Below are 25,705 nucleotides of genomic sequence, written 5' to 3' on the forward strand. Positions count from 1 at the left end.
AACATCCAGTACTCTTAACCATAAATCTTTCTAGTCCCAATGACATTATTCTTAATAATAATTTGAATAATATGATACAGAAACAAAAACAAAAATAAGATTATACCAAAGTAAAAACTGAAATAAAACAAAACAAAAAGCCCAACATAATTAAACGATAGTCTATAGAAGCATAGAATGTATTTATAACCCAAAAGACCCAACGGGGCTAATTCTGAAAATACATGGCAACTGCAGTGAACTGTTGATACTTCTGATAAGCATTTTTCTGACTTTTCTAAATCATTTATAACACTCCTCTGGGATGCTTTTTCTAAGTACACACCGTGGTAACTTTTGTTTTACGTAATGAGTAATTTGCAGCACTGATCCCCAGAGAAGTGTTTGCCCCTGGAAGTGGGAAGCAGTGGGACTAAAACATTTATAAGTACACATGTGGCTATGAGACATCTCCTTGATCTAAGATTTGGGTGTATTTCATCAATGAATTTATGGTCTTCTTATTAATCCTGATTTTTACTTCATCTTTAAGAATGACAACTAATTGGAGGATTGGAGTTATGATGATCTTGATGCTAAGAACTAAATTTCATAAAATTCAGCCTATCAGATGGCATATGTTAAAATTATCATCATAATCCCAAGATTCCAAGTAAATGTGAGATTGAAGAAATGTGGAGAGTATTTATTGAAGTATACTATGTACTGTGTTTTTTCTTACAAAAATAATAGTAATGAATATTTCTACTAAACATTAAAAATGATCACTCAAACAATTAAAATTATCTTTGACAAAGCAGAATGGTTAATTGACACAAAAATGTGAGTCCATTTGATTTTAAATTAATTTTTAATGTGAAACTTTATAGTGTGAAATGTCTGTGCTGATTTTACATTAATTTTATAATGTGAAACTTAGGCAAATATACAGTAAGTCCAGTTAAAAGAATTGTGTTTGGAAAACTGAATTTTTATTTTATAAAATGTTCTAAATGGTAGATATTTTGAGGTTGTATTTTACTGATTAACTAATTTTTTATATTTATACTGTGACATCTATATTTGTTTCTATTTGACTATTTTATAAGGTGGTATGAAAATTCTCTAAGAAGCAATTCTTGTGATTTTATGATACCATAATTCTAAACCTGATAAGCCTACATCACTCATAAATGATTAATATCTACCCATCTTTTCAAATATGAGCATTATAGATAATAGAAAAATAGTAAATATGTTCACTTGAAGAAAGCTTGTAAGTATTTAGTAACTAAAACCTGAACATCTTAAGAAGTCAAACCTAAAACTATTCACTAATACTAATTTTTATAAAATTCTATATTTGTACATAACTGGTCTTTTTGGAAATTGGTTTATAAAATAGCATATGGAAAAAAGAATATTAATAAGATAAATTCAAAAGGAATAAAAATAGGAAAGAAGGTGTGCTAGTAAACTCAGGAAAGAGAGCATCAACTGACTATTCAACACCAAACATACACAAGTAACACTACACAGACTAAGCAGGTTCTACTTAGGCATTTAGGGAAACGTACAAATGCATGTATTTAAGAGAAAAATAAGGGCTATGAATCTGAAAGAGAGCAAGAGTACAGAGTACATGAGAAAGTTGAGAAAAAGGAAAGGGAAAAAGAAAATACTATAATCACACTATAATTTTTTTAAAGTCCACAAATAGGCAAGAACCAGTAGTACAACAATCCAGGCTACTTCAGAGTCTCAAGAAGGGAGATCAGAAATTCCTGGCCTGCAGGACAGCAGAGGACGTTTGAAAGTGAATGTGTTAATATTCACTTTATGGGTTTTTTGGGGTGCACAAGGATGAGGAGTGGATTATAAAAAGAGTGTTGAAAAAAAACAGACTAGGACAAGTTTATAATTAACCTATGGCATTTAATTATGTGTCACCTGAAATTTCTGGCTGAAAAACATTTGAAAACCGACTTTACAGCATTTTCCCCAAAGGGGTGATAACATAAAATCAATTTTCAAATGTTATCTAGCCAAAATTTTAGTGGACCAGGAGAAGGGCAACATCAGGGATGTAAACAAATAAAAACAAAACAAAACAATTCTAATGCACATAAAATATTTTGTTTTTAGTGTCCTATGTTTGTTTGCTAAGGCTCACGTATGAGGATGAAAAATCAGTCAATAGAACTTGACTTCATTCTTTTGGGATTGACAGATGACCCACAATTGCAAATTGTGGTTTTTCTGTTTCTCTTTCTCAATTACATGATGAGCCTGGTGGGGAACTTAATCATTGTGCTCCTAACCCTGCTGGACCCTCGCCTCAAAACTCCAATGTATTTCTTTCTCCGTAATTTCTCCTTTTTGGAAATTATGTTCACAACAGTGTGTATTCCCAGATTCTTGACAACTATTGTGACTGGAGACAAAACTATTTCCTATAATAATTGTGCATCTCAGCTGTTTTTCATTCTTTTGCTGGGAGTCACAGAATTTTATCTCCTAGCTGCCATGTCCTATGACCGATATGTTGCCATCTGCAGACCACTTCACTACCCCATCATCATGAACAGCAGAGTGTGCCACCAACTCGTCATCAGCTCCTGGGTGACTGGGTTCTTGATCATCTTTCCCCCATTGGCAATGGGTCTGAAGTTGGATTTCTGTGATTCCAGGATAATTGATCATTTTATGTGTGAAACTTCTCCTATTTTACAGATCTCCTGCACAGACACTCATGTCCTGGAAATGATGTCCTTTGTCTTAGCGGTGGTGACACTTGTAGTCACCCTGGTATTAGTGAGTCTCTCTTACTCTTTCATCATTAAGACTATTATGAATTTCCCTTCTGCACAGCAAAGAACCAAAGCCTTCTCCACCTGCACTTCCCACATGATTGTTGTCTCCATAACATATGGAAGTTGCATCTTCATGTACATAAAGCCTTCTGCAAGGGAAAGAGTAACTGTGTCTAAAGGTGTAGCGTTGCTGTATACTTCAATTGCACCTCTCCTGAACCCCTTCATTTATACACTAAGAAACCAGCAGGTGAAAGAAGTCTTCTGGGATGTATTACGAAAAACTTTGAGCTTTTCAAAGCACAAAGTTTAAAATTGTTTTTGAAACACAAAGTTTAAAACAAATGGGTAATTTTTAGGGAATTTCAAGAAAAACATCTTTCAAGAGAACACAATCATGCTGCAGTTAAAAAAACATGCAATTATATGTGGGTATATGTTATTATTTATTCCATACCCATTTCCAGAAAGCACTGTATTGAATTAAAAAAACATTGTACAGTAACAATTTTCTGTGTGTGATTTGCTATTTGATTAAACATCAATGCAATGTATATTTATTATTATTCTACTCATTGGGAGAAACATTATTTTTATTTAAGTAGACTTTAATTATCATTATATTAAATGTCTTAAACATATTGTGGGACAGATGGGTGACTTTTATGGAATTTTATGGGAAAAAATCTTTCAAAATGCCATGAGCCGTCATAGGACAAGCTAATAATTAGCATGTGATCTTCCTGTGTTAAAATAATCTACAATAGTTTGCTCCCATATACAAGGTCCTGGATAAAATCATTTTAGGAAAGATTCCTGGTTTTAATATGATTTTCCTGTTACTATTAAACATATATAACAATCACTATGTATTAAGAATATATAAGGATTTTCAATTCTTTATGATGATCCTTTAAGAATTTCTAAAATTATATAAGTATTAATTAAGCTCTTTATAGTGGAACTGCAATTAGGTCCCTTCTGATCGTCAAACTGCAATGAGAACTCTGCCAGTCTTCCATGTGTCACTATTTATTGCTTCTGAAAGTAAGCAGATTTTCTTGTACCAGAGCACATTCCAAAAAGTTGTAAAACCATTAACCATAGGTGATAAAGAAGGAACTAATGATTTATTTTAGCTGCTAGGACAGAAGATAAAATATTGACTGGTTTTATCTATTAAAATAACTTCACTAATAACTAATAACTTAAAAAATAAAGTTATGTTTTTTTTAACTTTCAGTGAACCTGTGGAGCTGTGACAGGTGTTAAATGTTTAGCTAGATAATTACTCCTAATGGACATGCATGTAAACATTCTCTGTTGTAAACTTCTATTTCAATTTATGATTTTAATTTATGTGCAAACTTGTGATGAACTTTTTATCATGTGATTATGTATTCAAAAAGATTTATAAGTGTTGTGGACAAAGAGAGGAGTGAGCAAATTTCCCTTGCCCCACTTAGGATCTTAGTGCTTTTGATCTTTTTTCTTAGAGATATTTCATAGGTAACTTTTTACAAATGAGAAATAAAAGCTAAATTCACTTTCCAAAGTGTCCCTTTTTTCCTGCAACTTCAATTGCAGGCAGAAAACTAGAGATGTGCAGTTTCTGCTGAGATAAAACAAAGGTTACTAAATTGGATTACTTAATCCCAGCCTGCTGTTAGGTAACAGGTGTTAATTGCTTAAGCCAGTGGCTTTTTGGGGGGGGGGTGTTCTCTGTATTTACATTTCAGATGTTATCTTCTTACCCCATTCCCTTCCCCCTCCTATTGCCTCCATGAAGGTGCTTAGTCTCCCAACCACCCTCTCCCACCTCAGCATATTGGCATTCCCTACACTGAGAAAACAAGCCTTTGCTGGACCAAAGGTCTCTCTCCTAGCATTGTTGCCAGAGAGCTCTATCCTCTGTTGCATATGCACCTGAAGCCATGGGTCTCTCTATGCAAACTCATTGGTTAGCTCTTTAGTTCCTGAGAGCTGTGGTGGGTTTGATTAGTTGACCATTTTGTTCTTTTCATTGGGGTTGCAGACCCTGTCATCTCCTTCAGTTCTTTCTCTAGCTCCTTCATTGGGTTCTCCGTGTTCAGTCTGATGGTTAGTTGCAAGCATCCTTCTCTGTATCAGTATGGCTCTGGCAGAGCCTCTGAGGAGGCAACCATATTAGGTCCCTGCCAGTAAGCACTATTTAGCATCAGCAATAGTGCTTGGGTTTAGTGGCTGCATATGTGGTGGATCCCCAGGTGAGGCAGTTTCTGGATAATCTTTTCTCCAAACCCTGCTCCTCTATTTGTCTTTTTATTTCCTCCCATGAGTGTATTGTTCTTCTTCTAAAAAGGACTGAGGCATCAACCTTAAGCCAGTAGCTTTTAACCCTCAGAATAAGAAAGAAAGTTTTTAAGATTTTTTAGAAGGTAACATCAGCATTTTGTATAGTTAGAGAGCTAGAAAGTCTGGAGATTACTGATCTTTAAAGCTAAATCACAGTTCTACATTAAATGAAAGAATACAAAGGTAAAGGCAGGTACAAACTCTACAAGGGTGCTAAATAACTCTATGCATTGCAAATTGATCATAATTAATATTTAAGAAGAATTTTAAGAACTTATCTTGAGAGGAGTCAGGATGGTTTAATGATTCAAACACTTTCCATGCCAGGAGGACCACTTGGGTTTGATTCCCAGAAGCCATGATAAGAACTTTCCCCAGTTTTCCTCCTACTTCCATATATGGGTGCACATGCACTTCACATCCCCACATCACACACTCTACCCCTCCTCATCTTACCAAACACTCAGTACAGATTAGACAAGAATTTCTGGCCTACCTTCTCCAAGTATAGGGAAAATGCAGCCCACAGAGTTGTCCCGTGAGTACTGTTTTTTGAACTATGGACCACTTAGTAAAGATAACATCCAAACATCTAAAGACACACAGATGCCTGTCTCACAGTTCTCTTAAAGTGATAACGAAGGCAAGAGCAGCAAGAGAGGATCTGGTATTTAGAAAAGTGTGGACTTGAACCTATCACGTCAATAACCCCTCCCCTTCCCCTCTGAGCAAGTTGGCTTCCCATGAATATCCCCACACCCTGGCACTTTGGAAGCTAGGCTAGGTGCTTCCTATCCCAATGAGGACAGACAAGGCAGCCCAGATAGACTATATCCCATGTATAGGCAATAGCTTTTGGGATATCCCTCGTTTCAGTTCTTTGGGATCCACATGGACAAGCTGAATATCTTCTGTACATGAACAGGGAGGCCTAGGACCAGATCATGTATGCTCTTTGATAGTTCTGAAAGACCCCTGGATTGGGGAAGCCCCTCACTCTAGTACCAAGAGAATGTGAACCCAAGAACTCACAGAGATCTAATCTTGTTGCAATCAGGCAAGAGGCTTATTTAAAAGGGGGTGGGGAGGCAAGAGTTCTGGGGATGACACATATCTCATGCAGGAGATAGAGGAATCGACCCCGAACTCAATTAGGGGGACATATTTATAGGGAAAATTACATAGGCAGTTAGCAACAAGCACATAACAATTTTATTGGTTTATTTAAATTGGCATTCTCTGTCTGCTTTTGGTTATGATTTAACTCCAGACCACTCTGTTTTGGGGCACACTGACCTTCATACTAGTTTTTCTTAGGACTGCAGAGTCAGACCTTATGGAGACCAGGTAGTCTGGTGTCTGCAGTTTTTGTTCTCAACCTTGAGACATACTTGTCCTCAAGGCAGGGTTAGTGGGGGCTAACTTGAAATTTTAACTCTTTCATTCCCCACTTCTTTTAGTGGTTTGTTCTAATCTTAGAACTCACTGTCTTTAGTTTACTTGGAGTCTCTTAATGCATGTTATTGCTGGCGAAGCATTAAAATCTGCACTGCACTAACTCTTTTCCTAACAAAGGCTACTAACTTATTAAGGATGCATGGTCTAAATGTAAGAAGCAAAAGCAAAATTAAAAGAAGCCCCAATAATGAGGAGATTAGAGTAGTACATCCCCCATGGGGATCTGTTAAACTATTTTTTAAACCATTTTTGTTGATTTTTTTGTCTCTCTCTCTCTCTCTCTCCCTCTCTCTCTCTCTCTCTCTCTCTCTCTCTCTCTCTCTCTCTCTCTCTCTTTTGATCTAGTCTTCCTCTTAGCTTACTCATAGAGTCTTTAATCACCACTGAATGATCTACGTAAAAGCAAGATTTTTCTCTTAAGGCAGTACATAGCCCTCTATCTTTAAGGAACAGTAAGTCTAGTCCCCTTCTGTTTTGCAAGACCACCTCAAAGAGGGGGTTCAGTGACTCTTTAAGTTTAGATATGGATTGTTTTAGAGCTTATAAATCCTCATCTATTGTGGATCTCAATGTACGGAAATATTGAGGAGTCTGTATTAATGCTGCTGTGTTTGTTCCCACACCCGCAGCCACTCCAAGCTTCAATATAACTGCTAGGAGTTGTCGAAACCACTAGATACGGTCCTTTCTAGTGAGGTTTCAGTTTCCCACTCGATGGCATCAGATCAGGATAGTGTCTCCGACCTGGAACTGGTGGAGTACATTTTCCATCTCATGGCCTCTTTTAGTTGTTCCCAGGCTTGACATCACCTCAAGGGCCTTTTAGCAGGCAAACAAAGGTTTAGAAAAACAGCATTAGGATTATCCACTCTACCCTACTCAGTGAGCAGTGGCAGTCCCCCACACAGGATCTCATAAGGTGTTAGGTCAAAGGGGTCAGGGGTGTTCTGTACATGGAACAGGGCGAAGGGGAGGAGGACAGTCTCTGGGGCCAATTTTGGTCTTTTTTAGAGTTTTATTTATCCCTTCTACCTGTCTTGAACTCTAGGATTTATATACACAACGTAATTTCCAATTGGCCCCCAGGAAATGAGCTAATATCTGACATACCTGGGCAACAAATGAGGGTCTATATCTTCTTGGCTTAGTCTCTATAAAATCTACTTTTTAGTAAACCTCAGTTTTATCTTTTTTTTCTGGCATCCTACATACATTTGCTTTCTGGCATCGCAAACAGTTATCTACTCAAATCTGGCACAAAAGAATTTGACCTTAAGACAGTCTTTACAAGTTTTTCTACCTCTAGATAAGTCCATTGATGCATTTTCTCAAGTATAGTACTGTATACCAGCTTCTTGACGAAGGCAATGAGCTCAACAAGTTTATAGGGGTTAGGTACCATGAGGTAGAAATCAGCCATCTGTTTTTTTTACCTCTCAGAGATCTCGAACTGTCTAGCAGCTGTTGGTTCCAGATTTCTGCACCAGTCAGGCTGATTGACACTTATGCAGAACCCCAAGTTGGAGTAGCCAGATGACATGTCTTGATCTTGTCTTGCACCTCCTTTGACATGGGGTACTGACACGCAGCTATCAGCTCTGGTGGATGTGCCTACAGCCACCAGTCAATCTGATCTGAGGCAGGCTGTTTCTCCTTTTGGTCCTCTAACCTGTGGTCCATCAGAGTGGAAGTGAATCTGTGCCCCTTCTTAGTCAGGAGGTCTCTCCCCACCAAGGGTAAGGACAGTCTGGCATTACTATAAATAAGTGGGATACCCGGCCCACTCTGAGATCCACAGATGTGGGGCGCTGCCTGCACATTCTCCATTACAAGATGGTGCTGACATCCAGCTGGAGTTAGCAGTAAACAAGTCATGTGCGTACATGCTGGGTAACTTTCCACTCCTTGAGCTCTGCCTCTCCCGTGGTGTCATATGGCCTGATGAGTTTCAACCAATCAGGGGGCTCCACGTCCAAGGCGAGGACTGATCCCTTTATAAGGGGATGGGCTAGATAATTCAGGGTCTTCTTTGTCTTTATGTGTTGCAAGCTTATGCTCTGCCTCTTGAAAGCATTAAAGCTTTACCGCAGAAAAATCCTATTTCGTGTGCCACGTCGTTCTTGCTGGTGAGACGGTTGCGCGGGACACACAGATCTTCAGGTAGTTCATGAATATCTTTGTCTCTGACAGAGGACTAATCCCCTGCATCTACAAGGAACTGTATGGTCAGAACTTTGGAGCCATGGGTCCAGGGGTCCTGTTGCTGGGGTCCCCTTTTCTTCTTGTTGTTGGGATAGTCTCTGGCCCAGCAGTCTTTTGCTTTATATAAAGCATATTTATACTTGTCAAGAGGCTTCTTCTTAGTGCCAGACTTGATTCCTAACTCCCTGTCTCTCTCTTTTCTAAGATCTCTCCTATTTTCTTTCCTCTGCTTCCTGCTCTTTTTCTCTCTCTTTTCTCTGTATGTGTCACTTCTCTCTCTCTCTCTCTCTCTCTCTCTCTCTCTCTCTCTCTCTCTCTCTCTCTCTCTCTCTCTCTCTCTCTCTTCCTCTCTCCTTTGTCTATGTCACTTCTCTCAGTCCCTCTCTCTACTTGACTGCTGCTGTCTAATCACTTTCTCTTCCCCTCCTATTTGTCTACTTTTCTTTTTACACTCAGTGTCTTTTTTTATCTCCCTGACCAGACACATCTGTTTGGTTGGGTTTTTTTGTTTGTTTGTTTGTTTGTTTTACTCTCTCTTTCTCCCTTTCCCAGATTTTCTTACCTAAGCCAAATTGGTGGAGCACCTCATGGCTCCTTTAAGACCTGCCATCAGAGATCACAGCAGGAAACTGTCAGTAACTCCCTTCTCCTGCCTCTAAGCAGAAGCAATTGGACCAGCCCTGAGCCTGCCTACCATCAAACCCTCCCAAGCTGGGGCAGCAGGCCAGCTCATCACACTGCCACTTCAGGCCTGGCAGGTGGGGGAGCGGGGGGGGGGGGTGGGCAGGAGAAGAAGAGAGCTGCCGCTTCACTGAGCTCATGGGAGTCATGCCTGCCTTTTCCTTTTCACCTGCAGGCCCCCGCCATGTCATCAGGACAGGGCCATTGCAGCTTAGCAACTGTAGGTAGAAGACACCCTGCCTTCTCACTACCCCACTGTCTCCAAACTTCTTGGCCTCTGTCTAGGGCTGAGGCGAGGCGAGGGTGCCCTTGGGCCAGCCAGGCCCTACTGCTCCCCGCACTCATTCCCTCTCCTCATAGCCTCCTCTCTGCACACGCACGGTTCTGGTCCTTCCTAGAAGACAATAGCTTAAATATCAGAAATTATACTCAGGTTGAAAGTGCCCTCGGGAGGCCAGCTGATGCTGAAAAGTCTGGCCACTCGGAGATGCAGAAAGTCTGCTACCTTCCCTTCTTAACTTTAACTGACATAGTGTGTTTTCTGTCCCTAACTTCAGTCAAACAAAGTCAAACTCAGAGGAGTTGTCACAGTCACAAGTAACACAAAACAGAAACCTAAGACACATAGACAAAGACTAACAGATGCCTGTCTCCACCTAGACAGACAAAACCACTCCAGAAATACAAATGGCCAGGAGAGCTACCACATCCTCACCAGCACCCAGATGGGAATCTCCCAGGCATCCCTGGGGTTCCTCTAGACTTCCCAGGACGTCCTCCAGGGCTACAGCTTGTGGTCACCCAGACATGTCTGTCAATGACAGCTAAAGAAGCTTTAGAGCTTCAGAAGCAGTTGAGAAACCAAAAGCGCTTCTCAGACCCAGATCAGAATAGAGACAGAGACAACGGCCACTCAGACATACTCAGACATACTCAAATTGGGGTATTGGGGAATCCCCTTTTACCTCCAAGAGGGTCTCCGAGTCTTGGGTGGTTGCAAAATCCAGGGCAAGCCCCCAACTGAAAGACCCCTGGATTGGGGAAGCCCCTCACTCTAATACCAGGAGAATGCGAACCCAAGAACTCACAAAGATCTAATCTTGCTGCAATCAGGCAAAAGGCTTATTTAAGGGCGGGGGAGCCCAGAGCTCTGGGACAACACATATATCACTCAGGAGATAGAGGAGTTGACCCTGAACTCAATTAGGATATATTTATAGGGAAAATTACATAGACAGTTAGCAACAAGCACATAACAATTTTATTGGTTTATTTAAATTAGCATTCTGTCTGCTTTTGGATATGCTTTAACTCCAGACCACTCTCTTTTGGGACACACTGACCTTCATACTAGTTTTTCTCAGGACTTCAGAGTCAGACCTTATTGATACCAGGTGGTCTGGTGTCTGCGGTTTTTGTTCTCAGCCTTGAGACATACTTGTCCTCAAGGCAGGGTTAGTGGGGGCTCACTTGAAATTTTAACTCTTTCAGTTCAGGCTCTGAGAATCCTCAAGGGTCTATCTAGGTTAGTTGACTCTGTTGGTCTTCTTGTGGACTTTCTATCCCATTTGTGGCTCACAATCCTTCCCCCAACTCTTCCATAGAGTCCCCAAGCTCTATCCACTGTTTGGATGTGAATCTCTTTATCTGTCTCGTCAGGTGCTGGGTGGAAACTCTCAGAAGACAGCATGCTTCTGTCTGCAAACCTAACAGAATATTGTTAATAGTGTTAAGGATTGGTGCTTGCCCATGTGATGAATCTCAAGTTGGGCCAGTTTGGGGTTAGTCTTTCCCTCTGTGTCTGATTCATCATCCATGCCTGATCTTCTTGTACACAGTATAAATTTGGGGTCAAAAATTTTGTGGGTGGGTTGGTGTCTCTATCGCTCCCCTGAGTTTCTTACCTGACTACAGAAGGTGGCCTTTTCAGGTTCCATATCCCCAATTCTGTGAGTCACAGTTAAGAACAGGCCCATTGATTCTTGGATACCTATGTTATCTCACATATATATCTTGTCCCGGAAATGCCCCCTACCTCCTTGCCCCTGTCAGTTGCATATTTTTATTATCATGATCATCTGGCCATCTCTCCTGTTCTTACCTAAAACACCTACTCTTGAAACTCACCATTCCCTTCCTAATCACCTCTCCCTCCCAGTTCCCTCCCACCATCAGCCTTTTATGACTATTTTATTTCCCCTTCTAAGTGAGAGTCAAGCTTCCTCAGTTGGGCCTACATTCTTGTTTAGCTTCTTTGTGTTTGTGCAGCATAACATAGTACCTGTATTTTATGACTAATATCCAGTTATAAGTGAGTAAAAACCATGTATGTCCTTTTGGGACTAGATTACTTCATTCAGGGTAATATTCTCAAGCTCATCTATTTGCCTACAAAAGTTGTAATGACTTTCTTTTTAATAGCTGAATACTATTCTGTAGATGCACATTTTTTAGTCATTTCTTCAGTTTATACATATATACATTGTTTCCAGTTTATGGCTATTATGAATAAAGTTACTATGAAGATAGTTAAACAAGTGTCCTTGTGGTATGGTGAAGCATGTTTTAGGTATATGCCCAGGAGTTGTATAGCTGGGTCTTATCGTTTAACTATTCCCAATTTTCTGAGAAACTAATAAATTAATTTGCAAAGTTGTTGTATAAGTTTGTGCCCCCATAAGGTAAGGAGGAATGTTCTCTTTGCTCCACATCCTCTCCAGCATGTGTTGTCACTTGAGTTTTCTTTTTTATCTTACCGTTCTGAGAGAAGAAACACGGAATCTCGGAATCATTTAGATTTGTATTTCCCAGATGACTAGAGACATTGAACATTCCTTTAAATCCTTTTCAGCCATTAGAAATTTCTCTGTTGAAAAATATCTATTTAGTTATGTATCTTTTAGTTAGGTTATTTGGTTTGTGGGCATCTAGTTCCTTGAATTTTGTACGTATTTTGGATATTAATCTTCTGTTGATTTCAGTGTTGGTGAAGATCTTTTCCCATTCTGTAGTCTGCCATTTTGTTCTATTGATGGTGTCCTTTGACATAGAGAAACTCTCCAGTTTTATGAGATTCCATTTGTTAATTGTTTATCTTAGTGCCTACGCTATTCATGTTCTGCTCAGGATGCTGTCTGCTGTGCCAATGAGTTTAAGGCAGTTCCACAGTTTCTCTTCTATTAGATTTAGTATATCTAGTTTTAGGTTGAGGTCTTTAATAAACTTAGACTTGACTTTTGGAAATGGTGATAGACATGGATTTATTTGCATTCTTCTACATGCAAACATCCAGTTAAAAGAGCACCATTTGTTGAAGATGCTCTCTTTTCTCCAGTGTATGTCAATGTATGTCTCCATTATATGTCAAGAAATCAAGTGTCTTTAGATGTATGGATTTATTTCTGGGTTGTTGGTTCTATTCCACTGAACAATCTGCCTTGTTTTATGCCAATACCATGTGCTTTTATTAATATTGCCCTGTAGTCCAGTTTGAAATTATTTTAATTTAAAGGATTGTTTTACCTATTCTGGGTTTTTTGTTTTTCCATATGAAGTTGAGAATTGCTATTTTTTAAGGATATATGAAGAATTGTATTGGAATTTTGATGGCAATTACATTGAATCTGTAGATTGATTGTGGTAGAATGGCCATTTTTACTACGATAACCCTGCAGATTCATGAGCATGGAAGATCTTTCTATCATCTGTTATCTTTTTCAATTTCTTTCTTCAGAGACTTCAAGTTCTTGTCACACAGGTCTTTCACTTGTTTGGTTAGAGTTGTACCAAAATATTTTATATTATTTGTGTCTATTGTGAAAGGTGTTGTTTCCTCAAGTTCTTTCCTTTTTTTAATTTCATTGAATATTTTTTGTATCTGGCTGCAACATCTGTCATTCCATTAATCACCAGGGTTGATTCAGCTGATCCAGCTGGCTAGGCAGGTGTCCCCTTCCTCCCTCACCACTCCATGTACGTCCCTCCTGAAGCTGTGTGCTTGGTCGAAGAGGATGGCCTTCCCCAAATACAGGACTGGTCTTTGGTCAAGAGTATTATACAAGTAGCTGAGCTCCCCTGCTAGAACCTCTAAACAAGCCCTCAAGTTCTTTCTTAGTTTGTTTATATTTTGTATAAAGGAAAACTATATGGTTTTTTTGAGTGAATTTTGTATTTAGCCACTTTGCTAAAGGTGTTTATCAGTTGTTTGAGTTCTCTTGTAGAATTTTTAAGGTCAATTATGTTTACTATCATATCATATACAATAGCAATATTTGACTTCTTCCTTTTCAATTTGAATCCCGTTGATCTCCTAAAGCTGTCTCATTGGTCTAGCTAGAACTTCGAGAACTATATTGAATACATAGGGAGAGAGTGAGCAGCCTTGTCTTGTCCCTAATTTTAATGGACTTCCTTTAACTTTTATATCTAAGTTAATGTTGGTTATTGACTTGCTGTATATTGAATTTATTGTGTTTAGCTATGTAGCTTGTATCCCTGATCACCCCAAGACTTTTAACATGAAGGGTGTTGAATTTTTTGAAATTATTTGTCAGCTTCTAATGAGATAATTATATGAAGTGGAAACTTAAGGGTTCTTTGGAAAGTCAGTTGTGTTGGATGATGTTTTACTGGGGCAAACACATGAAGGACTATTTTCCTGAAATAGACATGGGTGAAAGAATGTCTATTTCACAGACTCATGAATGGATGTTTCACAGAAGCAGACACATGAGAGAGGATGTTCTGCTAAAACAAACAAGTAAAGGGGCACATGGTAAAGGATTCTTTGCTAATAGCACATATGTATTAGCCTGCCTTACACTGCATAGTTGAGCTCCATTTTTTGGGAGTCTCTAGACTCAGGCTAATCAATGAACATGGTAAGGCAAGACCCATGTGGAGGCAAGACACTTGGAAGACATATGATATTTGGAGGGTATAAATTTTAAATGGAGTGACAGAGACAGCGGTTGGCTTGCTAGTGCAGCTAGTTGTGCAATGCTGTGGGTCTTACATCTTTAATGATCTTCATTTCCCTGAGAGGCACAACCAAGAACTTCCCCTGGCATCCATCCAGGTCCCTTCTGCTAACTCAAATTGGGACTGAGACCTGGATGTTCAAATAGTGTCACCACTGTTGCTAACTTGATACTACCAAACTGGACTACTGGTGTATTCATAAGGTGTTTACAAGTGGATTAAGCTGCCACTACCTGCTGACCTGTGAACTTGACTGCTGATTTCTAGATAACACATACAGGAGTTGCTCCAAAGAACCTTTCTACACAGGTCTACATCCCCTATATTGATTCATTTCTACTACCTCTAGTGTATGGTGGGCTACAAGAGAGGTTTGAGCATTTAAGAACCATCATTAAAAGTAAGGTTTGAAAAATTAAAGTTACAATCATTAGGGGTTTTTTTAGTTTGTTTATATGGTAGATTATGTTGGTGATTTTTTGTATGTTGAACTATCCTTGTATCCATGGGATGAGGCCCACTTGATTATTGTGGATGATGTTTTTGATGTGTTCTTGGATTCAGTTTGTGAGTCTTGTACTATTTTTGCCTCAATGTTCATAAGGGAGATTGGTTTAAATTATCTTCCTTTATTTAGTCTTTGTGTGATTTACATATCAGAGTGACAGTAGCCTCATAAAATGAGTTTGGAAATGTTCCTCCTGTTTCTATTTTCTAGAACAGTTTAAGGAGTACTGGTATTAAGTCTTCTTTGAAGGTCTGGTAGAATTCTGTACTAAAACCATCTGACCCTAAGCTATTTTGATTGGGAAATGTTTAGAATTATATATATTTCCTGAGAGAAGTTATGAGACTATTAGTTTACCTGATCTTGATTTAGTTTGGTAAGTGGTATCTGTCTAGAAAATCATCTATTTTGTTTAGATTTTACAGTTCTCTAGAGGATCTTCTGAGATTCTACCATTCTCGCATCCATCTCTTGTATTCAGTTGGTGATGCTTATGTCTAGTTCCTGTCTCTTACCTAGGTTTTCCATCTTTAGTATTACCTCAGTTTGTGTTTTATTTATTGCTTCAATTTCTGTTTTCAGGTCTTGAACTGTTTTATTCCTTTCTTATACTTGTGTGATTAGATTTTTCTGAATGTTTTTAAGTGACTTTTTCATTTTCTCTTCAAAGGCCTCAATCATCTTTATAAAGTTGTGTTTAAGGTCATCTTCTTGTGCTTCAGCTGTGTTAGGATATCCATGGCTTGTTGTAGTAAGATAGCTGGACTCTGGTGGTGCTCTATTGTCCTGGCTCTTGTTGATTGTGTTCTTATACTGGCCTTTGTCCATTTGGCTGCCCCTGTTTTGGGCAGAATATTTATGATGCAGGCAGAGCTGTAGGCCTAAAAATGAAGCTAAGGAAAGAGCATGCTGCTTACTTCTGCTGACTGCACCCCAAGTATACCCAGAATTCAAGGGATTGGTTGGTGATGGTTCTTGCCTAAATGTTCCTCTGGTTCTACAGGCCTGGGCTAGGGGGCTGGCAGAGCAATAGGCCAGAGGATGGAGTTCAGGGAACAGTACACCTTGTCTTTGTTTCTATCTTCCTAAAATTAGAAAATAATGCCTAGCTGTGACTTTTATCTGCTTTGTTGACTCTAATAAGGTTACTACCAACCAAAGAGTACACATGGAACAACCCATGGCTTCAGCTACATATGTAGCAGAAGATGGCCTTGTCAGATATCAATGCAAGGAGAGGCCCTTGGTCCTGTGAAAGCTTGATGCCCCAGTGTAGGGAAATTCCAGAGTAGGGAGATGGGATGGAGTGGATGGGTGGGGGAACACTGTCATAGAGGCAGGGGAAGGGTGATTGGATAGGGGTCTCTGGAGGGGAAACTGTGAAAGGGAATAACATTTGAAATGTAAATTTCAAAATAAAGGGAGGAAAAGGAGATTACTATCTTAAAATGTTCCTGAAGTGCATGGTAAGTTCTTAGTAAATGTCTGCTAAATAAATAAGGGCCTGTATTTTAGAGAATAGGAGAAATTGATGGTGGATAGATGATATTAAAAAAAGACAGAACATCATCCATTAGAATATAGTGCACACATACCTATTTCAAACTGTTCACAGATATCTAAGCATCCCTCTTTCTGTTCCGGTTTTATTCATCTTCATAATCTTATCAGTTTCAGTGATAGCTGCTTTGAAGATTTGTTCACTCATGAGCATCAGAGTCCTTCCCAAGACCTAACAGGGATATCATTTAGACTAGACAGAGCCACGTGTTCTTAACACTACTGTCTTCTCCCTTAATGCATTTTCAAATAAATATTCTTAATGCACAAAAAATGATGTCTTTTCTCAGGCTGACATGTTAAAATTATCCCCAGTTCTTCCTATTCACATTAATTACTTTTTTCCACATAGAGACCTCACATATTTTTAACATGTATAATAGAATATAGTAAAAACAACTACACAGACATGACATTTTCTATCTGAGGATAATAGCATCTTTATGAATAGTATGCTACAGCAGTGATCACATATGCCAAGATTGTCACATGAAACCTTGAGGCTGTGTGCTATTCAGAAAAGCAATGCTAACAAATAACTAAACTGCCAGCTGTCATTACTAATGTGATGATAAAACATAAATTTTGTCATACAAATGACATGCAACAGATTATTTAGGTTTCCTCACCTAATTGCTGAGTGTTATCTCTGATTTTTGTTGTTGAGATTTTTTTGCCATTTTCTTTACTTTTATCATAAAAGTTTTATAACGTCCACAAGTTATTTTGTAAGGATACAGTGATCTTATCCTTATTGCTATGAACAATACAGGGAAAACTTTAAATAGTATTGTTTGCCTCCTGCTGTCCAGAACTATCAGTGTGTCTAATGTTTTCTCATCCCCTGGGCTTTCCCCTATTATTGCCTATGAAAAGTTGATTACCTAAAAGCTATTATCTTGATTCCTAAGTGACCTTTAAACATGGGTCTCCAATTATTCTTTAGTTTCTTGCCTTGATTTTCTGATAGTTATAATATATATAATAATAGTAACAGTCTTTAGTGATAAATACATCCAGAAACCCAAATCCTCTTAGTTAATCAACTGATGGTCACAAAGCCAGAAATTTATGCTATGCATTACTGAATTGTAGCTCATAAGAAAACAAAAATACACCTGTGTTTTAAATGACAGATGCTCTCTCAAGGAAAATGTGCATGCCAGGGGCTCGGATACTTCAAGGCCTTTTTCAGATCAATGTGTTTCCCTGAGAAAACTTGGTGTTTACATCTCTGATACAGTGTCACTGCTTAACCTGGGCCTCATTGTCGGTGCCTACATAAAAACTGCCAACAGATGCCATGTAATGACCTCCAGCCAAAAGGTAAGTATGAACATCTTTTACTCAGCTTGTGTTATCTGTATTCTTGTATGTTCTATATATACACTGTGGGGTTATGAATGAAAAATATATTGCTATGATTTTTTTCTTTAATTATAAACAATAAACAATGAATACTTGTTTTAGCATTTTGTAAAAATATTCTACAATCATTTATAAAAAAATTTTCTGGAATTATGACCCTAGAAATTATAAGCATGCCTGATTTAGAAAGATTCAAGCCTAGAAGGTCTACCAGTACATGAATCAAGACTTTCTAATGTTAATAAATTCTTCAGTACAGTTGATGGGAAAATAGTACCTAATGTTCTATAGACAACAATTCACTGAAATTTCTGAGAAAGTTCATATAAACTTTTGAAGGTCTCCAAGAGAAAGAAATGATCCTAGAAGTGTTGTATATGCCACACATTGTATGGTGGGCTGAAATGTTTCACTAAAGTCCATAAATATGAATAGTTACTATGTTTCAGTTGAATATGTAACTAAATTTCAAAACTAATTCTCAGATGAAAATGTTTCAAAACCATAGAAAAATAGTTTAATCTCAAAAGATTTTATTTTTAGACAAGTAAAATAATAAGTTCTGAAAATGTAATGTATAGGCTAAAACACCGTTAATATCTACCAGTACAATTGGAGGAACTTTACCCTTAGCTTGGCTGATGATTTTAATTAATAACATCCTCAGTTTCTAATCTTCATTATTTATGGAACAAAATATTGAACAAAAATAGAGAAATAAACAAGAAAATTTGTTGTATTTGTTATCTCTCTCAGATATTATGTGTGAAGTAAACAAATAGTTGAACAAAAGTATTCATTTGTGTGTGTGAGTATGTGTGTGTTTGTGTGTATGTGTTTGTCCATAACTTATTCTTTTACACCAGTAGTACCAACATCAACACAACTAACTGTGTCCTCTTTTTATTTCCCAACTATTTTGGTTTAAACAACAAATAAGACTAACTCTGCCTTTGTTTTGATAACCCATAAAAGAAACACTTTGTGAAGATGAACGAGTAAGTCAAGTATAATTCCGTAACAAGAGGACAGTGACTAAGACAAGTGATTCTGAAGACTGACTTTCTGCTGATTTAGGAGAGAGTAGACACATGTTTTACCTCTTGATGCCTCAGACTTTCCATTTTCAAGTGCATATGGGGCCAGTAAAATATCTGTATACATTTGCTGTACTTTTTTTCTTTGTCAATTTTTTCTGTTTGTCTGTAGTTTGTTTTATCATTTTCTGATTTGTTTGTATCACACATTGATATACTGTATCATTGTTTCTCCTTATTGTATCATTATTATTACCATTTATTATTATTATCATTAATTGTTTTATATTCCTTTTGTATTATAACAGAAGAGAGAACATGTTTATATTTAAATAGGTGAAAAAACAGGAAGTATATGGGAGGAGTTGAGGAGTAAAAACTGTAAGCAGAATATAATGTATGATATAAATCTATTTTAATTAAAAAAATTTTAAAGATGACACAGTGGGTTAAAGTTCTTGCCACCATACCTGAAATACTTAGTTTAATACTTGCTTTTCACATGGTGGAAATAGAGAATTAGGCATCACAAATTGTCCTCTGACTTTTGTATACATGTACTATAGCATGTGTATACACACACATACACACAAATAAATGCATACACATATAAATTTTAAAATAATGTGAAGATAATAGACTTCCATAGTTTCTAGGTTAATGTAAGAATTGTGGTTACACATATGTGGTACAGTTAGACTACTGCTTGGTGCATGTCAAAAGAGTTATGTTTGTTTAATTGTTTATGAGTTAAGTCATAGGAAGATATGCAGTGGCACATTTCGAGTCAACAAGATTAGAAGCTAGAAAATAAAGTTTTAAAACTAACTGAAGTAAATAAGAAAGGAAGGGTGTAGTTTGTAGTGAGAATATTTTGAAGCTTTGCTTTAATTTTCTACATAATGTGATTTATAAACATGCTATCACCTGCATACCTAACTGAAACCATTAACATATCTGGGCATATAAACACATATCATCTCACTCCAAAATTCTGAATATTAATAACATGACATTTAGACACATAGACATTTAATTGAATACTTATAAGAATGATCATCAATAACGATTTGTAATTGTGTTCAACAGACAAGACTCTCTGACATTAACATTTAGGTTTGGAAATTTTCTGATGCTGACAATGAGAAACCACACTTCAATTACGACATTCATCCTCCTGGGACTCACTGATGATCCTCAGCTGCAGGTCTTGCTTTTTATTTTTTTATTTATCACCTACCTATTGAGTGTAACTGGTAATTTAACTATCATTACCCTCACTACAGTGGATCCCTACCTTAAAACTCCAATGTATTTCTTCCTCCAAAATTTCTCTTTTTTAGAAATTTCATTTACAAGTGCCTGTGTCCCAAGATTCTTATACAGTATTTCAACTGGAGACAGAACAATTACATACAATGCATGTGCAACTCAACTATTTTTTACAGACCTCTTTGGGGTAACTGAATTTTTTCTTCTGGCTACCATGTCATATGATCGCTATGTGGCCATCTGTAAACCTTTGCATTATATGACAATCATGAACAACAAGGTGTGCAGAACAATGGTGGTTTCTTGTTGGATGGCGGCATTCATGATTATCCTCCCACCACTTGGCTTGGGTTTCCACCTGGAATTCTGTGACTCTAATATCATTGATCATTTTGGATGTGATGCAAACCCTCTTCTGAAAATATCCTGTTCAGACACATGGCTAATCGAGCAGATGGTAATAGGCTCCGCAGTGTTGACCTTCATCATTACTCTTCTATGTGTGGTCTTCTCTTACATATACATCATAAGGACAGTTCTAAAATTCCCTTCTGTTCAACAAAAGAGAAAAGCCTTTTCAACTTGTTCGTCACACATGATTGTGGTCTCCATCACATATGGCAGCTGCATCTTTATCTACGTCAAACCATCTGCCAAAGAAGAGGTGACCATTAACAAAGGTGTGTCTGTGCTTATTTCTTCCATATCACCCATGCTGAATCCTTTTATATCCTTTTATATATACTCTGAGGAACAAGCAAGTCAAACGAGCTTCTCATGACTTACTTAAGAAAATTGCATTTCTCTTAAAGAAGTGAAGTATGCTTGAGTTGACTAACCAAAGCACCTTCTCACCTAATTTTTCATTACAAATAAAAAAAAGCTTTATAATTTTGTAGACTACAGGTAATCATCTCGACCTATTTTTGTGGTGGTGGTGGTGATTTTGTTGTTGTTGTGGCTGCTGCTGCTATTAGTTTTAGGTTGTTTGTTTGATTGATTATCTAATTGTCTTAGACAGGATTAAACTATGTAGCCCTGGTTGGCTTAGATCTCACAGAAATCTGCCTGCCTCTGCCTTCAGAGTGGTGGAACTAAAGACATATACCCCTGTGTCCTGAACTTTTTAGCCATTAACTTTTTATTAATTTAATTACTAAAAAACTAAATACTGAGAAATGTGATATATAAAACTGTGTCACTTTTAATTCCTAACCAGATATTGTTACAATAGAACATATTTTCTTTGTTTCCATATGATTTTCCTTTCCCATTTATAAGGAGGAATGCATTTTTTACACAGTTCCCTTGAGAAGTCATTTTTAAGCAAGATATGTTATTCCTCCACTTTAAAATATGACAGACTTAACTAAAAAGCTTAAATGTGTATAGAAAAATGAGAATTTTTATTGGTTATTTTTTATCTTCATTTCAAATGCTATCCCCCTTCCCAGTTTCCCCTCCACAAACCTCCCATCCCACCCCCTACTTCCCCACCTACCTACCTACTCCTGCTTCACCACCCTATTATTTTGCTATGCTTGGGCATTGATTGAGTCATCAGAGGACCAAGGGCCTCTCCTCCCACTGATTCCAGAAAAGGCCAATCTCTGCTACATATGCAGCTGAAGCCATGGGTCCCTCCATGTGAACTATTTGGTTGGTGGTTTAGTCCCTGGGAGCTCTGGGGGTCTGGTTGGTTGATATTGTTGTTTTTGTTATGGAGTTGCAAACCCCTTCAGCTCTTTCAGTCCTTTCCCTAACTCCTCCATTGGGGTCCCAGTTCTCAATCTGATGGTTAGCTGCAATCATTGGCATCTGTATTCATCAGTATTTGGCAGAGCCTCTCGGGAGACCATTGTATCAGGCTCCTGTCAGCAAGCACTTCTTACCATCCTCAATAGTGTCTGGGTTTGGTGGCTGCATATGTAATTGATTCCCCAGTTGAAGCAGTCTTTAGGTGGCCTTTCCTTCAGTCTCTGCTCCACTCTTTATCAGTGTATTTCCTTTAGACAGGAGCAATTCTGGGATAGAAGTTTTGACATGACTGGGTGGCACCATTCCTCAACCAAGAGCCTTTTATATAAAATATTGAGAAATTTTATATAAAATATTGAAGAGAAAATGTAAATAAAAAGTTAACACTTTGCATACTCAACATGAAAGGATTACTCTCATAGCAATACACAAAGTTTCTATGGGTTCATTAAAAACAGCTTATTATAAGTTGCAAGAACAACAGAAATTAATTTTAACTAACATGAAGCACAATTGCATTATTAGTCATAGTTTACAAATAAAAATATTTAATATATACTGTATCCATTATGCTTTGTGAGCTTTTTATTATATTAAAGATAGAAAGGATTCTAACATTTAAAGTGAATCAGGAAGTATAATACACAGTTTGTTTTAAATACCTCAAAATAATATTAAATCACATGTAACCTTTTACCTAGTAGTATATGGTGATCACAAAGCCATGTTGTTGTGCTCTGTTATTTTCCTTGACATATGAGGGTGGCTGTACACATGAACTGACAGTAGCTGTGACTGCATGTCCAAGACCTGCACAAGATCAAGACCAAGCCAGACAAAAATCACAGCAGGGAAGGGAGGAAGGTTGTCAGAAAGTCTCAGCCCTACTTGGGAAACTATTGGTAACTGGTGGTTCTAGGAAAAAGAAAGTCAGTTTTATTCAGGGTTGTGTCCCATAAAAGTAGATGGCCCCATACCCATGCACATTCTGTTAGTACTGAGTCATATAAATGGACTCAAAGTAAGAAATGATCTCAATATATGCAGAACAAATTTTGACAAAAATCAGCATACATAGATAAAAAATATTTAATGACTAGAGGTGGATGAAACATATCTCAACATAGTAAAGGTTATATATATTTGATAAACATTTAACTACCATGTTAAATGTAGAAAAATAACACACAAAAAATCAGCCACACAAAACATTGTCTACCTGCTCTACTCCTTTTCAATATGGTAGTTGAACTCTTAGCTAGACAAATATGAAAAATTGTGAAGCCCAACTCCAATGGATGGATACATCTACAAAGTCTTCCCATGCCTAAGGATCAGGGAACATTGTGTTGCAGAAAAGGACTGAAAAGACTCTAAGAGCCAAATAGTCAGTGAGTTTTAGGTGAGATTATCTATTCTAGTAAAGCCAGAAGCTACATCGAGTCACAACTGGACCTGCTTAAAAATTAACAGAACAAGAATGAGACTAATGAATGTGCCAAACAGCACAGGGAAAAGCCCACTAGGCTGTACTCCTACCCAAAAAACTATAGGCAACCCAGCAAAGCTGGGAGTGGGAGAGGTTGCCCTCCCCAGGGAGAAACACATCAATTGGTTGCCCAATGCAACCCGAACAGTCCCGAAAACACATATGCAAGTAACATTATAGGGACTCAACAAGTCATATTTGGGAAGATGGGTAGATTAGATAGATAGATAGATAGATAGATAGATAGATAGATAGATAGATAGATAGATAGATGATAGACAGATAGAGGTAGATGATAGGTAGAGATAGGTAGATAGATAAACGATAGATAGATAAATAGATTGATTGATAGATGATAGATAGATAGATAGAGATGATAGAGAGATGAATAAATAGTTAGATATAGATAGATAGACAGATAGATGATAGATAGATAGATAGATAGATAGATAGATAGATAGATAGATAGATAGATGATAGATAGATGATAGACCGATAGATAGAGGTAGATGATAGGTAGAGATAGGTAGATAGATAGATAAATGATAGATAGATAAATAGATTGATTGATAGATAGATGATAGATAGATAGATAGAGATGATAGAGAGATGAATAGATAGTTAGATATAGATAGATAGACAGATAGATAGATAGATAGATAGATAGATAGATGATAGATAGATAGATAATAGATATAGAGAGATGGATAGATAGATAGATAGATAGATAGATAGATAGATAGATAGATAGATGATAGATAGATAGATGATTGATAGATAGATAGATAGATAGATAATAGATATAGAGAGAGAGATGATAGAGAGATGGATAGATAGATACATAGATAGATAGATAGATGATTGATAGGTAGATAATAGATATATAGAGAGAGATGATAGAGAGATAGATAGATAGATAGATAGATAGATAGATAGATAGATAGATAGATAGATAGATAGATAGATGATTGATAGATAGATAGACACATATAGACGATAGAGAGGTGGATAGATGGATAGGGAACACATGTACATATGCAATAATTATTGGTGAAAAAGAGGCCATGAGTTTGAAGAAGAGTTTAGAAGGGTATACAGAGGTTTTGAAGGGAGGAAAGGGGAGGACGAAATGTGTATAAAGTATAATCTCAAAATTTTCAAAATAAGAATAAATTAAATTTCTGATGAATGGGGTGTGCTTTATTTCATTTAGAATGAAGAAGGGTACAAGCATTTTATTTTATAATTTATTGCTATGACTTATTTCTTAAAACTCTATAATGGAAGATCTCTAAATAGAAAAATAGCTGTCTAATTTGAGATTTCTCTACATTATTCAATTCCATTGCTGAGTATGTTGTTTGATATCAAATTGTCTGGTAAACCACATCTATATAAATTAAAATTGGAAAAATATTAGGAAAATGGGGCAGAGTGCAGCACGGCCAATGCCAAGTTACCCACAAGTTCAATTAAGAAAATTATTGTGAGTTCTCCCAATGGCATTTAGGAATCTGAATTTGGAATAATTACAGGTCTAGGTGCTGATTTTCTGAGTTTTTCTGATATTTGACCCAAAAAAAAAAATGTGTCTTTACCTTTCCACTGTTTTGCTGTTTGTTTGTTTGTTTTGTGTCGTTGTTCCTTTTTGTTTCATTTTGGTTTGAGGCTTGTGTTGAAATTCCTTGAAATTCTGAGAAAATATTTCTCAAAAGGGGTACTTTTCCATGGGCAGATATAAAATAAGGGCATGTTCAGATGAGAAACAAGAATCCAGCCTATGTCATTTTAAACTCAATGTTTATCAATCATTTAACATTTTCTGCTCTAACATATAAATATGTTTTCTAAAACCACAAATACCACAAGTACTTAGATTCCATACTTGTAAACAGGTTTGAACGTCTTTCGTTGAGTGTCTTCCTTCCTCATCCTCTACTATGTTCAGCTGGCTCTAATTCTGTCCCTGTTCTTAAAGAAATGAAACAGTTCATCTGAATTAGGAGAAATCATGTGTTTGAGAAGATCAATCCAGAAATGACTGAAAAATGAATTGTTTCTAATGAATCTGTTTACAATGAGAAGCAAATGGTCATTGGATGAATAAATAAAACAACTGGTAATTTCACTGGGAAAATATTCCAGTAAATATTACTAAGAAATATATATTATCTACTCTTGCTACTTTTTATGTGTGGATATACATTCTGTTAAAGTATATTTTTAAGAAAATTAAAATGTCATTTATACAAACAGAACATATGGT

General features: G+C 37.2%; 2 protein-coding genes across 2 annotated transcripts; both read left to right on the forward strand.

Moving 5' to 3' along the window:
• Positions 1–2,160: 2,160 nt before the first annotated feature.
• On the forward strand, positions 2,161–3,105 carry LOC308434722 (olfactory receptor 6C6; the record flags this gene model as incomplete). Its single annotated transcript, XM_080935114.1, has 1 exon — positions 2,161–3,105. The coding sequence occupies one exon, from the start codon at positions 2,161–2,163 to the stop codon at positions 3,103–3,105; it is 945 nt and encodes a 314-aa protein (XP_080791240.1).
• Positions 3,106–20,052: 16,947 nt separating this feature from the next.
• LOC308434755 (olfactory receptor 6C68-like) lies at positions 20,053–20,973 on the forward strand (the record flags this gene model as incomplete). The annotated part of the gene is made up of 1 exon (XM_080935149.1): positions 20,053–20,973. One exon carries the CDS (start codon positions 20,053–20,055, stop codon positions 20,971–20,973), a length of 921 nt encoding a protein of 306 aa, XP_080791275.1.
• Between the last annotated feature and the right edge of the window lie 4,732 nt (positions 20,974–25,705).

The sequence above is a fragment of the Micromys minutus genome (genome assembly GCF_963924665.1).
Source record: "Micromys minutus genome assembly, chromosome: 22".
NCBI lineage: Eukaryota > Metazoa > Chordata > Mammalia > Rodentia > Muridae > Micromys > Micromys minutus.